This window comes from Sciurus vulgaris, assembly GCF_902686455.1.
Source record: "Sciurus vulgaris genome assembly, chromosome: 18".
Classification (NCBI taxonomy): domain Eukaryota; kingdom Metazoa; phylum Chordata; class Mammalia; order Rodentia; family Sciuridae; genus Sciurus; species Sciurus vulgaris.
Window position 1 is genome coordinate 21,257,007 of NC_136479.1, and position 17,047 is coordinate 21,274,053.

The window sequence follows — 17,047 nt, forward strand, 5'->3', positions numbered from 1 at the left end:
TAAATCCAGAACTGGAGGTGTGGCTCAGGGAAAGAGCACTTGCCTGGCATGCACGAGGCCCTGGGTTCCCTCCCCAACGTCCCTCCCCTACCCCGCACGCACACAAGGACAGACTTTAACCCAGTATCCTCAGTCTCACAAAAATCTAGTGGCAGAGTCGGGACAAAACCTTTAGCCTCCTGACTTCTATTTCAAAGCTCTTGTTATCAAATAAATTCTGTGCTTGGACGATTGCTTGTCATCTCCGAAAACAATCAAACCTAGTATACAAACCAAACGTCAGCGCTCTGGCGCAGTGGCACGGGCTGTGGTCCTGGTGGCTTGGGAGGCTGGGGCAGGAGGATGGCACAGGTCCAGATTTCTTCCCCAGTGATTCCACAAAATGTTCTCTCATTACTAAATCTACCTTTTCTCCAAAGCCCGATTCAAGAAAACCCTGTTTCTGCTCTCACCTGTGTAGGGGTCTCCCCCTGATGGCTCCAATGTGCCCCAGCCCAGGAGGCCTCACTACCTGACTGCTCTGTCCCATCCGTGTCCCAGGGTGGGAAAAGCCCTTCTCACTCTACCACTTCTCTCCGCTGCCACTGCCATTTCTTCAGCCATCCCACTGCCATTTCCCACATGGATTCCTCCAACAGCCTCCTCATGGCCTCCTTGCCTCTAGTTTAACTGGCCTCACCATCCATTCTGCCCATCAACCAAGCCAAAGCTATCTGCCAAGACAGGATCGAATCATGTCATCCTCAGCTCCAAAGCCTCCGGGGGCGGCCCACAGGTCTCAGGATCAAGTCTCCATGCCTGCTCAGCCCCTTCCCGAACGTCCGCACCTCTGTGCCTCCTCGGGTCTCACGACGGGGAGCTCCTTTTAGCTCCTCAGGTACACCTGGTGGCCTGGGCGGATGCTGTCGCTCAGGCCTGGAGCACCACAGCCAGCTTGTTCACTTGGCACAAACCAACCCGTGAGGTGTGGCCTCCTGTCCACCGTCTTAGAGCTGCTTGGGCCACATCCCCTGTCCCCCGCCCGTTCCATCCTGGGGCCTTGATCTTAGTTGTTATGAACTCATTCAGATATGGAAATGTCTACCGCTGACCACACGCCAGCCCCTCAGCACTGTATGTCAGTGTTGGCGTCTCTCCCTCCACCCCAGGTTACCAGCCTCCTGAATGTGGTCTCCTTCACTCTGACCCCATCTGCATACCATTATGTGTGTGTCCTCAGACTGGGTACAGATTGGGCATCCCTAATCCAAAAATCAGAAATCCAAAACATTTTGACCACCACCACAAGATCACAAGTGCAGAATTCTACACTGACCTCATATGACATGATGCTGTCAAAAAGTGAGTGCACTGAAACTATTGTATGAGCTGGGCACGGTGGCGCACCTGTGATCCCAGTGACTTGGGAGGCCAAGGCGTGAGGATCTCAAGTTAGAGGCCAGCCTCATCAATTTAGTAAGACCTGGTCCTCAGGCTCTGTGTACAAGGTGTACGTGAAACATAAACGAATTTTGTGTTAGGCTTGGGCCTCATTTCCATGATACCGATATATAGATGCAGGTATTCCAAAGTCCAAAATACTTTCTGGTCCCAAGCGTTTTGGATGAGGGACACTCTGCTTGTACCATCTTCCCACTTTTAACTGGATGTGCAGGGCTCACCTGGGTCCTGACCCCACATTCCAATGGTGAGACCCATCTGTGTCTGCAGGCCTGGCTCATTTTATCTGCTGGTACTTGCCATGTGACTTTGCCCAACTTATCAGACTGTGGTCTAGCAACAGGCATCCGCTGCGTCTAGCTGTGGCCATTGCAGTGTGGCCCTGTGCCTGTGCCCTGCCTCCTCAGCCCGTGCGCCAGTCACTCGGGGTCTGCTGGGCGAAGGGCACCCACATCTTCAGATTTCCCAGGCGTTGCTAGGTTGCTCCCCAAGCTGGTTGTCCCAGCATCCCTGGGTGATAACTGTCCTCTTTGCTTCTTCCCAGATGCAGAGGTGCCTCTGCCCATTTCTAGTTCCCCCAAATAAAAAGGATTTAGCTCCGCCTGCTCCCAGCTCCCCTCTCCCATCTTCTTCTCCCGCTGGATCCCACGAGCTTCTGCCAGGTCCCAGGCAGCTGGCATGTTGCATGATAACCAGAAGGGCAGAGGGCAGCAGTGAATCTGGAGGCACACGACCTAACTGCAGATTTACACTCTTGGCTGTGTGCCTTTGAGAAAGTCACCTCACCTCTCTGAGCCTGCTTCCTCACCTGTGAAGTGGGGGCACTAACCCTGACAATAGGGAAGTCATGATGACTGAAAGCCTGTGGAAATCAGTGGTGCCCACGAGGAGAGGTTTCATATTACCTCGGAGTCCACAGAGAACTGGCAACGCTGCGTGGGCTCAGAGCAACTTTGGTTGTAGTGACAGACTCTAAGTCAAGTCGGCTTGAAGACAAACTGTGATTTATTGGCCCACATGACCAAGGAACCTGAGGGGGTCTTCCTGTCCACACAGCTAGATCCAGGAGTTCTAATGACAACCACCAGGAAGCCGAGCCTGCCGTCTAGGGACACTCTTTCCTCCCTGATGGCCTCATTCTAGGTGGGCTTTCCAAGTGGGCCCCAGGACTTTACCCCTCCAGTGTGAGAACGACCGTGACTGAGGCTTCTCCTCCCAGCAACGTCCCAGGCCTGCTCCTCAGTCGCACGCAGGCTGGTCATGTGGGTCATGTGGCCCAAGCCATCACCGGGGTCAGAGGTCAGGGGACCACTGGGGTCCAGGTCTGGTCATGGGCTCCCCTCCTGAGGTGCAGGCTGCTCAATAATTTCCAGATCCACCCGGAATGAGACTGGAAAGGAGGAGATCCCGGGGGAAACCGAGGGGACATTCCCAAAACCAGCGGTTGCTGGATCCTGGTCAGGTGAATAGCAGTCACCAAACCCTGGCCACTCAAGGCGCAGGTCACGGAGCACAGAACGGCAGCTCGGGATCCCGTGGGCCAGGCGCGAGTCCCATCCCAGGCCACCGAGTCGGGTGTGCTGTGCCAGGCCCGGCCGCAGCGACCTGAGCATGCTGCCACAACCCGTTTCTCGCTGCCTGAACTTCTTTTAGAGACAAGGTCTAGCTGTGGTGGCAACTCGCACCCTGCCTCCCACCCAGCCACCCTCCCTCCAGAGTAGCCCGGACTCGGGGTGCCTGCCCACGCCCCGCTTGCTTCCACCATTTCTGTTTTGCTGAGAACCACACAGGCCAAGAACGAACAGAGCACTCAGGTCACCAGGGCCAGCCCCTGGTTGCAAGGCCAGACGGGGAGTGCCAGCAGCCAGTCTCTGTCACGCCCGCGCCCCCAGGGCCCTGCCCGTCTGCCATCAGCCCACTCTGCCAACAGGCAGCTGCAGGTCATGGACCACCCCGTGGGGAGACGTGTCTTGGCTGCTGGGTCAGAGCCTCGTTCCAAAGGCAGCAGCGTCCTGGCTGCGTCTGCTGTCACTCACAGAACCTGGCCCGGACCTTCGCCCCGCGGATGACGGGACCCGCCAACACGGGGCAGCGGGCCCAAGGTTCCTGGCCCGCAGCCCACAGCCCACACACACACATTCTCAGGGGACACAGGCAGGACCCCGCCCAGCCCCCACCCGCCTCCAGCGCCTGGGGCCTCGGAGCCAAGAGCACTGCAGACCACAGGGCCTTTATTCCAGTACAAGGGGTGGGGCTGGACCAGGGAGGGTCATTCTCAGGCTGCGTCAGAAGGTGCAGGGTAGTGGGGCACACAGACTGGCCCCCAAAGTGACAATAAGTTAGGGGGGTTCTCAGGCTGCTGTCCAGCTGGAGTCAGGGCAGGGCACCCAGTGGCACCCCCAGCGCCACTTCCAGCTGCCCGGCTCAGCCGGCCCGCGAGGCTGGTTCCAGGATAGACCGTGACCCTGGCTGAAACACACAGGGACTGGGGGTCAGGGATCGGTGGCCATCAGGAGGGTCAGCACCAGAAAGACCAGGCCGGAGGTGCTGGGGTGGTCAAGACGGGGTCGTGGGGGCAGGGTCGGCGGCGCATGGCAGTGCTGAGGACGCGGCCACTCACCCGGCCTTCAGTTAAGCTCCTGCAGGTTCTCATAGTCTGGGGGCCCCTCTTCTTCTTCATCCCCCATTTCCTGGGAGCTCAGGGGAGCTGGGACAGGAGGGGAGGTTGGTGTCCAGCCTGCAGGCCACCCCTGCCCCGCACCCCGCCCCGTGCCCACACACACCAGGCCTGGTTCTGGCCTCCGACTCCAGCTCCTGGGACACATTCACGTACTCCCGGCTCCCATCTGTGGGGACAGGTCAGAAGGAGGGACGGTCACACCAGGGGAGGTCGAGTCCGGCTGAGGGAGTGGGCAGGGCAGGAGAAGCCCCAGACAGACAGGAAGGGGTTGTGGGGCCAAGGGTGGGCTCCATGGGTGGAGCGGGGACAGGGTGGGCACCTGGAGGCCAGTCACTCACCCAGAGACGCCTCTGCGCTCTCTCCGCTCTCAGGAACGTTCACGTAATCTTCCACTGCGGGAAAGCCAGCCAAGCCACCCGCCCCCGCACTGTTGTTAGACACCTTCAGTCACAGATTCCCAGAGGGCCCCTGACTCAGATGCCCAGGGCCTCGAGGACACCCTGAGACTCTCAGTACAACCCAGCTGCACAGGGATGCAGAGAATGTTCTGAGGAACCAGCACTTGTCACCCCTGATGTTATTTGATTCTCTAATATGTTGCCCAGTTTCCCCAGGAGGATGTGGACAAGGTGGCCTCTGCAGCCAGACTGCCCAGGTTCAAATCCTAGCTCTCCAGCACTAAGTAACTGTGTAATCTCAGGCAAGTTACCTAACCTCTCTGTACCTCTGTTTCCTCAAATGTGAAACAGGGTTAGGAATAGGATTTGCCTTATAGAGTTGTAAGGATTGAAGCAGAGGGCCTGTCAATAGTAAGTCCTGCCAAATGTCTGCTAAATCAATAAATCCCGAGTCCCAGCTACTCAGGAGGCTGAGCCAGGAGGATCACTTGAACCCAGGGACTCAAGGCCAGCCTGGATGCCATAGTGTGACTTTCTCAAAATAAATAAATAAAAACAGATAAATAAACCCTGCCATGGCACAAAACACACAATTGTGGGGCAGGAGGGGAAGGGACAGACACCAGAGCAACTGGCAACTGTGAGGCTTAATAAATTATACACATAAAACTCTTAGTAGGGCACGTAGTAGGACTTCGATAAAAGATAGCTCTTCTATCATTCTAGCCTGCCTCATTAACTCATTCATTCCTAGTGTTAGCCCAGCAGACATGCCCAATAAAGGAAGGAAGGAAGGAAGGAAAGAAGGAAGGAAGGAAGGAAGGAAGGAAAGAAGGAAGGAAAGAAGGAAGGAAGGAAGGAAGGGTGAATGAATACATGAATAAATGAGAGAACTTGGACATACAGTTCAGAGCCCAGGAGAGATGTGGCAAATTGGAGATCTGATTGACAAATGGAGCCATGGTATAGAAGTGACAGCCCAGTTCAAGCACATATAGACTGAGCATCCCTAATCTAAAGATCCAATATCCAAAACACTCCAAAATCTAAAATCTTTTGATGCCACAAGTGGAAAATTCCGCACCATGAAACTTAGTTTGTGTACAGTTACTTTAAATATTGTGTCAAATTATCATCAGGCTATGGATATAAGCTGAATGTGAAACATAAATTAATTTCATGTTTTGACTTGGGTCCCATCCCCAAGATACCACCTTAAATATATGCAAATATTCCAAATCAAAAACATTTCTGGTCCCAAGTGTTTTAGATAAGGAATACTCAACTTGTACAGAGAGGGGACAATAAGAGAAAACTGAAGAAATCCCAGCCATGAGACCAGGAAGGGAGAAGATCAGCTCAAAAGAAACTGAGACAACCAGGAAAATAAAAAGACCACCTCTAGTTAATGTACTTAGAGATTTACAAAATTATATTGCCTCCATGAAACAAGAACAGGGGCTGGGAATGTGGTTCAGTGGCCCTGGATTCAATCCCTAGTACAAGAAAAAAGAAAGAAAAAGAAACAAGAACAGGAGGCTATACAAAAAGAACACTCAAGAGTCCAGGAAAGACCTCTTGGATAGGAGAAAGGAAGTTGCAGTAGAAGACTGAAAAATAAACTCAAGGAAATCTTCCAGACAACAAATACAAAGGAAGAAGACAAAAGAGATAGAAAAGGGGAGATAAAAGTTAAGGAAAAAAAAAAAGTCAAATCAGAACAGGAAGTCCAACATCTGAATGAGAAAACAGAAGGGTAGCCATCATCAAAGAAATATGGGAGGGAAGAGAAGAAGGACAAGTGGTACGTGGGGCAAAGGAGGTAGACAGAAATACCTAACTCACTGGAGAAGGCACTGTCACGGAGGCCAGGCTCACTGGGCACAGGAGCTAAGGGGACAGCAGTGCTAGTGGATGGGGTGCTGTCAGGAAGCACCACCCTGGAAGGAAATAATGAGGAAGGTGAGCGAGGATCCCTGGCCTCAGCCCCCACCTCCCACCTGGTCACTCACAGGTAGCCGGGGTTGTGGTAGTCATCCTCATCGTCATCTTCATCTGCGTCCTCACAGGCCGGCTCTGGGGATAATGACATGGGTCAGCATGACCTGGGACAGATGCCAGCTGCCCCACCTAGCCTGGGTACCCGGGATCCCAGACGCACCCTGATTCTCGTAGCTCGCCACACTGTTAGCTTCAGAGAGAACAAGATGGAGACGGAGTCAGCTCAGGCCGGGTCTGCCTTCTGCCCAGCCACAGAGCCCCCCACTCCACAGCCCCTCTCTGCCCTTACCACCATCTGAATCCTGTCGGGAAGATGGCATCCGGTGGGAACCCCCAGGGGGCTGCGGGGATCTCCTGGGAGTCAAAGATCAGGGGTCATATCTGGGAGGGGCTCTGGGGGCAAGATGGGTTGTGACAGGGAAAGAGGCCCCCAATTCAAGAAAGTGAGGGGGTATAAAGTGAGATCTGGAGAGTGAAGAGTGGCTGAGGGGTACTCACGGGATGGGGAGCAGGTCTGGCTGGCTCGGGGGTGGGTAGGAGATAACAGGTGGGTAGGAGGTGGCGGGTGGCCAGGGAACAGGCATGTCTGAGGACAGAACCGAGTTGAAGGAAGGACTCCAGACATCAGGTCTTGAAGGACACTCAGCTCCTGAAGCCCCTGTGCCTGGGGCTCCCCCCTCCCCCTCCCCCTCCCATCACAGCTCAGGGAAAATCATGTGGCAGCCCCAGGTGCGGGGGACTGAACAAAGGCCCACATGCCGGGGACCCCTCCCTGCACCAGAGGCGGGGGACCCTCTGTATACTCACAGGAAGGTTTGATCAGGATGCTCGTTGGGTTTGAACTGGCAGGAAAGACACAGCTGGGGTATGCGGCCAAGAGAACCCGGCCCCAGCCGCGGGGGGGGGGGGGGGGGGCGGGGGGGCGGCACACAGACTCACCTGTTTGCGGGAGCGCTGTCATATGAGTCTGGGGGAGACAGGGCCAGTGAGACAGAGAGGGGTGCGGGGAGAGGCGCGAGAGCCCAGGGGCCCTCAGAGTCCCAGGGAGCAGGGCTGAGGTGGGGACAGCTGAAGGGGGACGGGGGCTGGGAGTGGGGCGGGCTGCCCTGGGACACCTGCCGGGTGCCATGGGGTCTGGTGCGCCGGCTCCTACTCACCAGGGGGCTCATGGCAGCGCACGCACAGGGCCATCAGCAGCGTGGCCAGGAGGGGCAGCAGCAGGAGGCCCAGCATGTAGGGGGTCAGACCGTCCACCTCCATCTACAGGAGAGAGCTGCGCCAGGCCTGGCTGCCCCACAGGCCCCCCTTGGTGCGTAGGGACCAAGAAGGCCCCCGCTGGGGGTCCTGGAGAGCAGCTGTGTCCTCCTGGGGGATTCCTGGACCCCTCCCCTTGCTGGACTGTGGGGCTCAGTCTGAGACCCTGATGCTGGGTGGCCAGGCCGGGGCCTGGGACTGTGGTCTGGGGCACCAGTACCCCGTGTGGTCCCTGTGCCCCAGGCGTCCCTGCCCCTCGGCTCAGCGCCTGCCTCTCCTCACACCCGCCGCCGCCGCCCGCAGCAGGAAGCTGTGGTGAGCGCAGGGTGAGGGCAGGAAGTCATCAGGCTCCTGGGCCGCTGCACCCGCCCCCAGCCGCCCCCACCTAGCTGTGGGAAGGGGGAAGAGGCCCAGGAGCCACCCCAGGCTCTCAGGAAGGGGCTGCTGGCGGCAGGTAGGGGTGGCGCAGCTGGCGGGAAGGGGAGCACCGGCCGGCCTCGTCCTCAGCAGCCTCCCATCCCGGGAGGCTCCGACAGCAGGGTCCTGAGGGCACCATCCACCCCACACCCAGGCCTGCCCTCCAGGAGGGGGCCAGGCCAGCCAGCTCACGGCACGGCAGTCCTCCCTCGGGTGGGCCAGCCCAGAAGACAGGGACTCTCCACAGGAGGGGGCGTCACCCACAGTCTAGAGGTCAGAGGTCACGAGCACCCAGACAAAGACTCCAGCAGGCACTTGTGGTCTGGCTACAAATTTTATTCCCATCACAAATAGCACCAAGCCCCTGGGGCCACCCCAGCAGAGGGATCCCCCTCCCAGGCCCCTGTCCTCCTCTGGGATGCCCATGTAGTGTCGGAGCGGAGACGCGGCCCAGGGCTTCCTCCTGAAAACGGGCCGAGTCCAAGGTCTGGGACCAGGGGTCCTCCCGGGGCCAGCTGCAGCAGATACGCAGATAGGCGGGTGATGGCGCCTCAGATGAGCACGCTGGACACCGCGACCCGGGTGGAGCGGCCTCGCTGGGGTACCACGATGCGGTCGTCGGCGGGCCCCGCCTCGTGCAGGAGCCCTGTGGGGATGGGGTCAGAGCAGGGCTGGAGGGACAGGCAGAGCCAGAGAGGGGAGGGGCAGACAGGCACTGGGATACGGACAGAGCGGCAGCAAGAACCACCAGACTTGGGGACAGACAGACCCGAAGCTGAACGGGCTGTGTGGACTGGGAGATGCTGAGCACACAGGCCTAGCCGGACAGACAGACAGACACACAGTGCTGACAGTAGGCCTCACTGACCCTGCACATGGAGCTGGGCCCGCCGACGGTCACCCTCGATGAAGATGGCGGTGCCCAGGAAGGCTGCGCCGCCCAGTGCCCCCACGAAGGCACAGAGCATGAGGGACAGCTGCAGGGCCCGGAACTCGGACAGGAAGGAGGGTGGCCAGCTCCGGCGGAGGCGGTCAGAGATCTGCGGGAGGAGAGCAAGTCAGAACCCAGGCAGGAGCCAGGGACAGGGACCCCTGACACCAGGGAAAAAGGACAGCGGCACCTGAGGAAGCGAAGGAGGTTCGGGCCCCAGGGCGAGTGCCCAGCCCATGGGTAGAAATGTTCAGACAAAACCCCTGGCGTCCAGCAGAGGCCTTACGGAAAGACGCCTGGTGGAGAACAGACGCCTAACAGGGGACACGTATCCCGCCCAGTCCAGCTCAGGCCACTGGCTGGTGCTGCCAGCGAGGACCCCGGCCCTACCCTGTCCCAGCCCAGGGTCGGCGCTCACCAGGCCAATGAGGTAGGGGCTCCCCGCGTCACCCAGCAGGTGGGACAGCACAATCTGGAAGGCCTCGGCCGTGGAGCGTCGAGTGGGAATCACTACGTACTGGGGGAAGAGGGGGGCTCAGTGGGGTCTCCCGGGCGAGAGGCAGGGGCCAGGGCAGGTCCAAGGCTCAGTCTAGGCCCAAGGCTAGAGCAGGCCAGGACTTCAGGCCCCTCGGCCTCTAGGCTCACCCTGGAGCTGCCCGAGACTCACCAGCAGAATGTCCGCTACAATGGCCCAGTTCATGGACAGCAAGGTCTCGCCAATGAAGATGAAAATCTGAGGGTGGGAGGTGTGGGGGTCTCACAATAAGGAAGGGTTTGCCACATACCAGGCTCATCCACTCACTTTCTCACTACACCTCCTTGAGGCAGGTCCCAACTTACAGATGAGAAAAACTGAGCACAGAGGGGTTAAGCCACTTGCTCAGTGTCACACAGATGGGAAAGACCAAAGACGTGATTCGAAACCAGGCATTCCACTTTGAGTAGGCTCTGACCCACCTTGCTGGCTGACCCGAGTCTGCCCCAGTGCATGGTTCCTACACCCTGAACCCAAATACCCCCTTGACCCCTGCTGGCTACTTACATAGGTGGCCACGATGCTACCACGGGCGCAGGCGAGGGACAGGAAGAGGAAGGGTGCAGAGCCCAGGAGGCCAGCGGCACAGACCAGCGGGTCAGCCCGGGGATTGGAGCGGCGGAGGCGGCGGCTGATCTCCACGCCCAGGCCCACACCCAGGACCCCGGTCAGGCAGGTGATGAGCCCGAAGATGAGACTAGGGGGTGGGGGTGCGGCATGGGGACTAGACCCTCTGCCTGCAAGGCCCCCGGCCTGGTCCCCCTGGCCTGGGGAGGAAGATGGCCCTCCCAGCCACCTCCCACCCAAGTCTTTTCAGGAAAAGCACCCCTGGTACACAGAGCCCTGAGAGGGAGCTGCCATCCCAGCACATGCGACCCAGACCTGGAGACCAAGACTCAGGGAGGAAGTCGCTCATGGAGCCCAGACTCACGCTCTTCCCTCCCCGTCCTGGATCACAGACCCTTCACCCCTGCCACCTACAGCCGCCCCCCACCCCATCTGGGTACCTGTCGGAGGAAGAGCAGGAGTCGCCAGGAAGGCAGGGTGGGGTCTCCCCCAGGACCACGCGGGAACGCAGCAGGAACGCAGGAGCCCAGAGAGCCAGGGAGCCCGTGACAAAGGCCACAGCAGTGAAGCCAAGGGAAGACAGGATGAAACTAGGACTAAGGACATTGGGGAGGGAGGAAGTCAGTTCCCTGGAGGTGTCCAGATAGACAGGGGCCACTCTGCTCCTTTCCTGACTTATTTCATGAAGTCGACCCTGGGGGGTGGACGTGAGCCTGGCTAGCCCTGGGCCTGCAGTTCAGGCTGCTGCCACAAGGGGGCAGTAGTGACTGAACTGCCCCAGCCACTACTGGGCAGCTGGCAGACCAAGTCCAGGGCCACCTCAACCTCCACTAGATGCCAGGGCCTCAGATGTTGGGCTGGGAAGGGATTAAACTCACTTTCTTGCCAGAGCCCTCAGATCTGCCCACCACGAGGTGGGGTTCAGGGGCGGCGAGTCTAAGTGGCGTTCCACAGCTCCCCTTGGAGGCTCGCGTACCACCAGGAATAGCAGCAGGACAGCCACCACTCCCAGACCTGGTGTCACCTGGGGAAACAGTGGGAGTCGGGTCAGGGCACAGGGCAGGACACACTCAACCCCAGGGCTGGGGGAGAGTGGCAGGGTGGGCCACAGGCTCCAAGGCTTCCAGCGCCTGTGAGCACTGGCTCAAAGAAACCAAGCCTGCAGTGTGGGAAGTGGGGGTGTCACTCAGGGCCACCCTCTTTCTATAAGCCCAACTTTGCTTCCTCTTTGATAACAACACCCTGGTTTCGTTTGGGGAAAGCACCCCCCGCCCCAATACTTCTCTCAATCCACGTGGTTCAAACAGCATCCTAGGCTTGGCCAAAAAGAGCACTGTTAACCCTCAATGCTGGGGACTAATTTCAGGTAGGCATGTGACCCACATGTCAGTCACCATCCCAGGATTACTGCCCACAGATCCAAGGTGCCCAAGTTGCTCATTGGAAAGAATCATTTAGAGCTCTCATGCACTTGAGAATGAAGCTAACGTCAAGGGCAGGAAGCTGAACGGAGAACGATCACCCTCCTGTGACGGTGTGGGAGCCTGGATCCAGCTTTAGCTGATGGCTTTATCTGGGGCTTTCCACTATGAAAGTCAATGCAGCTGCTTTCTGGGGCTCACAGTTTTACCAAGGCTCCTGATACCCACGAGCACACGGCTTCGTGGTGAGGGCAGCCAGGTTTCCTGCAGCCTCAGAGTGAGCACTGCCACAGAAGGAGGTGTCTGAGGGCAGAAAGGATGCTCAGTGAGAACGTCCCCGACCTTCCCCCAGGACATGACCAGACTCACCCTCAGAGCCCAGTGCCAGTCCCCAGCCACATCCTTCACTTTGGAGCCTGCGATATAACCCAGACCACTAGGGGAAAGGGGGAAGAAAGGGACAGCTGATCAGTGAAGCCCACACATAGGCCCTCTGCCCCCGCCAGGCTCAAGGCCAGCTCACCTGCCCACCGGGATGGCAAAGTAGAACACGCTGAGCATACGACTCCGCTGGTCTGCCACGAACAGGTCAGCGATGAGAGTGGGCGCGATGGTGGAGTAACTGGCCTCCCCGACCCCCACCAGGCCCCGGGTCAGGAGGAGCAGCCAGAAACGCTGGGGAAGAATGGGGTGGTGGCAGCCCACCCTGGAGTCAGCCTCCCGGGCCACCTCACCAGCCAGTGCTGGGGAGGTGGCAGGGACAGCAGGAGAAGCCTGGGTTTTAGAATCAGACAGACCTGGCTGGAATCCTGGTTCCACTACTTACTAGCTGTGACTTTGAGAAAGTAACTTAACCTCTCTGAGCCTCAGCTTCCTCATCTGCAAAAGGGGAATAACAATAACTTGTTCACACAGCTATGGTGAAGACCACATAGTACAGGTCTACCCATTCCCTTGCACCCAGTAGGTGCAAAATAAACCCTAGCTGCTACCAGGCCGCTCCCACCAAGACACCCCAAAGGTGAATAATGACCTTAGGTGGAGGTGATTTGTCTATCAGAGACACCTGAAGCTAAGGACATGGTGCAATTGACTGAGGGCCTGGGGCTGAGGACAGAGTCCAGGGCAGAGTGACAGCAGATGGAGGAGATTCCAAAGGAGCACAGAAGCCACAGCCGGGGAGACAGGAGGGAAACCAGAACATGCATCAGAGGAATCAGAAAAGAGCTTCCAGAGGGTAGAAGGGGGCTCCCAGGAGATCTAGCAGGAGAGAACTAGGAAGTAGGAGCCCCACTTAGCAACTAGAAGGTCACTGTTGACTTTGGCAAGAGCAAGTTCAATGAGTGGTGGGGGCAGAAGTCAGCCGGCAGCACTTGAGGGTGAGTGGGAATTGAGGAAGTCGGGCAAAGATTGAGAGTGGCTCCCTGGCTGCTCCCTCGCCCAGGCTGGCCCTGAGCTCAAGGGCCCTCTCAGGAAGTCTGACCAGGAAGGGGAAAGGGGAAAGGGCTGTTCAGTGGGCTTCTTTTCCATGGTAGAGAAACATGAGTGTTTATGTATGAAGTGGAAAAGCAAATAGCCAGGGGAATAAGGGATGATGAACAGAAGGTTCTGGAAGAAAAGGGAAGAGGACGGGGTGGGAAGACTAACTCAGGCAAGGAAAGGGCGTAAGATGGCATGGACCGAGGAAACTGCAGAGGTTCCCCAGGCCCCGGATGAAATGGCTCCAAGGAGCAGCAGCAAACTGATGGGGGAGTGAGGAGTGGCCAGAAGCAGGAACCAGCTCGGGGCCTCACCTCTCTGGGAATGAAGGATGACCCCAGTGTCACCAGGGACCAGAAGGCAATGCCCCCGCACATGAGATACTTCCGATTGTACCTGTCACCCAGGTAGCCAAACACAGGTGCCAACACCATGTAACTCGAGATGAACACTGGGGGGAAGCAGAGAGCCACAGCTCAGCCCCAGTCCCCAGCCCCTGACTCCCACCCCAGCAGGGATGTAAGATGCAGGCACCACTAAAGCACCAGAGAGCCCCACCCTCCTCCTCACGGACTCCACATCATCCCCACATCCCAGTCCTGTAACCCAACAATGTGGACCAGCCCCACCTTCAACATCTTTCCAAAACTCCCACTTAGAATGGATGGTCTCGCGGCCATGCCTTCCCAGCCTAAAACAGAATCCAAGCGCGACACTGTGGCCGGCGATGCCCTAACTGAGCGAGCTGTCTACCGGGTCAACCTCTTGGCCATGCACTTTGCCTTCCCCGCTGAATCCAATGGCCCAATTGCCAAGGTCAGTATCATCTTCAGGGTTTGAGCACCTGCTGTCCCCTTCTATCTGGAACATAGTCTCCTCTCCCCTGAGCTTCGCAGAGCTTAGCTCCTTCAGATTCTGACTAGATACCTTTCCAAACCACCACACAGTCAGTCCCCATCTACTACGTTTACTTTATTTCACATAATACCTCATCCTTATGTAGAATTATCTCATTCTAATTGAGAGCTTTACTGACCCCACCTCCGCCCCCACACAGAATGTCAGTTCCCTGGGGGCAAGGCCCTTGCCTGTACAGGCCATGACTATATTTCTCTCACACACAGTCTAGCACAAAACTAGACTCGATCAACACGTGTTGAATGAAAAAATGAATACACAGGGCTGCTTAGAAAGATTCATGTCTACTTTAACTCAAGAACTCTCCAGAGGTTTGCAACCCTGACCTATGATCCCATTATTTCTCCAGACTTTCATACCTCAAGTTCCTCATTGGTCTGGAGAAGAAAAAAGAAAATTGCAAAACCTGGTTTGAAATTCCTACTCTGCCTGTAACCTGATGTGTGACCCTGAACAAAACTCTTCTCCAAGCCTCCGTGTCTTTAAAAGATGCAGGTGACACTACCTACTTCCTAGGCAAAACAGGAATAACAACACCAATTCCTATCCCTATTCCTTCCCCAATAGAAAGATTTGAAGATACTGACTGATGTCTTAGCAAAGTCCTGAAGGTGCATCACCATTTCCTCCAGCAGTTAGCACATAGTAGGTACTCAGAAACAAGGAAAATTCACCATTCCCTATTCCAGACCCTCTCTTCTGCCATTATTTACTGGGTGCCTACCACCAAACACTGCACCAGGGGCTTCACAAGCATAAATTAAGCCTCATATAAGTCCTAAGAGACTATCTGTTCTTACTAGTTCTATTTTATAGACAAAGAGAATGAGGCTTAGAGACGCTGAGTGCCTTGCCTATCATCACACAGTAAGCAGAAGGGCAGAAATGTACTACAGAGACTCCCCCTTTAAATGTGATGCTCCAGCTAAACTGGTCAGCCCCAAAGTAAAATTAAAGCCATCACCTCCCTCGGGTCTGGCCGGTTAACCCTTATTAAGGAGGCCCCAGGAGAAAGCACTGCTGCGGTGTGTGACCAAGGTGGCTTCCACTCACCGGTCTGGATGAGGCCAGAGCTACTGTCTCCAATGTTGAAGAACTGCTCGATGTCTGGGAGAACGCCTGGAAGGAGAAAGTTCTGCATGAGTCCGCAGAGATGGCCCCATCCTCGGCACCTCGCTCCCTTCCCTGTCTCCCTCCCCGCAAGAAATGTACCTACCAGCCACGGTGAAGCGGTCCATGTAGTTCAGGAGGTTGATGTAGCACAGCACTGCTACTATGAGAGCCGAACGGGCCGGGGACAAGCCGGTGATGCGCTGCAAACCCTCGCGGTCCAGGATCTCCGGCTCCCCGCACTTCGCATTCCCCATAGACCCCGGCAACCCCGGGGTGCCAGGCACTGGCCCGTCATCCGGGTCATCCGCCTGGCTGAGGAAGGGCGCGGTATCGGACCCGGCCATGGTCCCGGGGGGCCCGCGCCCGCGCGCGCTCGGGTCCCGCCGACGATCCACCTGCGAGGGGAAGAGGCTGGAGAAAGGAGGACGGAGGGAACCCAGGGGATTCCAGTGCGCCCTGAGTCAGGTAAGGAACTTGCCCCGAAGCATAAGCATGGTTGGGAAGGGCCCCGGGCCCTGTCATTCTCTCGCGTCCCAGAAGACCCACCACACAGGGAGGACATTTGGAATTCAGGTGACGTTGGGGACAGAACAGGGTGAAGGCGGCCCGGCCCCCCTCCCATGTTGAGGCTTCCCCTCACCCCGGGTGGGGGCGCAGTACGGCCGCTGTCGCTCAACCCCAGCGCTGCACCACGGCGGCGGCCATGTTGCCCTGGAGCCGATCATGTGATGTTGGAGCCGGCAGAGGAGTCCCTGGGTGCAAGCCCTCGGCACGTGACCGGCCCCGACTACGGAAGCCTCAAGGGAACCGCCAGCCTCCCGCATCACATGACTGGCGGTCGGTCTCCGGGGTAACCAGGGACCTGGTCCTAGACTGCAACCCCCGAGGCTCCGCTGGATCCGACGCCATGGCAACCCGGCGCTAGTTCCTGCCGAGACCGCCAACCTGAAGGTTGTCCCCGTGACTTGGCCGGTCTCAGTGGCTTTGTCTGGAACGCCCACTTGCCGGGCTTCTTGTTGATCAAGAGATAATGGGATCTCAAAAGATTTGGAAATAGTAAATATCTCTAGCCACACGGTGACCAGTTCTCGCTTCCAGTAGTCAGTTTCTTCCTCCCTGTGCGTGGTTGGCGGCGTCATACGAGCTCAGTAAATGCTGAAGGAAGGCTGGGCAGCCTCCTGTCTGTCTCCTTCGGGTTCCCCAGTCCTGAGCTTTCACTGTGGACACTTAAATATCCATTGAAAGAAGCGTCCTCGGCCGCCCGGGCTGCAGCGGGTTTTCGGGTCTGGATGCCTCGCGCCCTCTAGTGGTCTCGTGTAGGGCAGCAGGGCTTCTGAGCCTAATGAGACTGCCACCTTAGGACTGGGGTCAGATAGGAGCCTGGACCCAAGGACCGCATGCTCTCCAAGCTACGTTTAATAACTCTGTAAAAGTAAAATTATTATAGTTTCTTTGAAGTTGCAGCTTCAAGACCCCAGATATCGAGGACACAGAAATTCTGGAGTCTCACGGAGAACGTCCAGCACATGGATGTCATAGAACTGTATTTGGCCTGGTCAGGGAGGTTGAGGGCTTCTCTCACGAAGTGGGCCTTGGGTTCATAGATGGAGGAGCAATGCACACGTTCCCCCTAATCTAGGTTTCACATTCTGTAGTTCCAGTAATCTATGGTCGACTGCAGTCCAAGAATACAGCACAGTACAGTAAGAATTTTATTTTTATTATTGGTACAGACCCAGAGGAGCTGACTGGACTCTTTATTGAGGGTGTCTGTACTTCCCTGAAAGCCATGAGTTCTGTCACCTTGGAAGGGAGAAGAATGGATGTGAGGGAATAAATAATGGATTCTGTCATAAGGATCTCAGTGGAGGGGTCACATGAGGTCCAGGAAGA

At 57.0% G+C, this 17,047-nt stretch overlaps 2 protein-coding genes across 4 annotated transcripts; both read right to left on the reverse strand.

Moving 5' to 3' along the window:
- Positions 1-3,898: 3,898 nt before the first annotated feature.
- On the reverse strand, positions 3,899-8,105 carry LAT (linker for activation of T cells). The gene is given in 12 exon segments (XM_079120919.1): positions 3,899-3,909; positions 4,061-4,147; positions 4,224-4,286; positions 4,459-4,512; positions 6,355-6,458; positions 6,531-6,614; positions 6,616-6,709; positions 6,809-6,873; positions 7,018-7,105; positions 7,327-7,361; positions 7,459-7,486; positions 7,677-8,105. Coding segments are annotated over 11 exon segments (798 nt in total). The 5' UTR covers positions 7,780-8,105; the 3' UTR covers positions 3,899-3,909; positions 4,061-4,067.
- A 406-nt stretch (positions 8,106-8,511) lies between these two features.
- Positions 8,512-16,059, reverse strand: SPNS1 (SPNS lysolipid transporter 1, lysophospholipid). Of its 3 annotated transcripts, none has more exons than XM_079120915.1 (13): positions 15,795-16,059; positions 15,258-15,565; positions 15,095-15,160; positions 13,438-13,574; positions 12,168-12,319; positions 12,014-12,080; positions 11,102-11,247; positions 10,664-10,819; positions 10,164-10,353; positions 9,789-9,854; positions 9,540-9,638; positions 9,059-9,230; positions 8,512-8,836 (listed from the first exon to the last, which is right to left on the reverse strand). In XM_079120915.1, exons 2-13 carry the CDS (start codon positions 15,496-15,498, stop codon positions 8,742-8,744), a joined length of 1,587 nt encoding a protein of 528 aa, XP_078977041.1. In that variant the 5' UTR covers positions 15,499-15,565; positions 15,795-16,059; the 3' UTR covers positions 8,512-8,741. The 3 variants fall into 3 exon arrangements, with proteins under 3 accessions (XP_078977041.1, XP_078977040.1, XP_078977042.1); XM_079120914.1 differs by having other exon boundaries at positions 15,258-15,549; positions 15,795-16,058; XM_079120916.1 differs by lacking the exon at positions 15,795-16,059 and having other exon boundaries at positions 15,258-15,466; positions 15,550-15,774.
- Positions 16,060-17,047: the final 988 nt, after the last annotated feature.

What these genes read in the sequence shown, in the direction of transcription:
- SPNS1 (XM_079120916.1), bottom strand. Translation starts at nt 15,716, where the DNA reads ATGTCCTCCCTGTGTGGTGGGTCTTCTGGGACGCGAGAGAATGACAGG. An exon ending in GTAGCATCGTGGCCACCTAT is followed by an intron (nt 9,855 to 10,163) that starts GTAAGTAGCCAG and finishes TCCCACCCTCAG; the next exon opens with ATTTTCATCTTCATTGGCGA. An exon ending in GCCCCTACCTCATTGGCCTG is followed by an intron (nt 9,231 to 9,539) that starts GTGAGCGCCGAC and finishes CTCCTCCCGCAG; the next exon opens with ATCTCTGACCGCCTCCGCCG.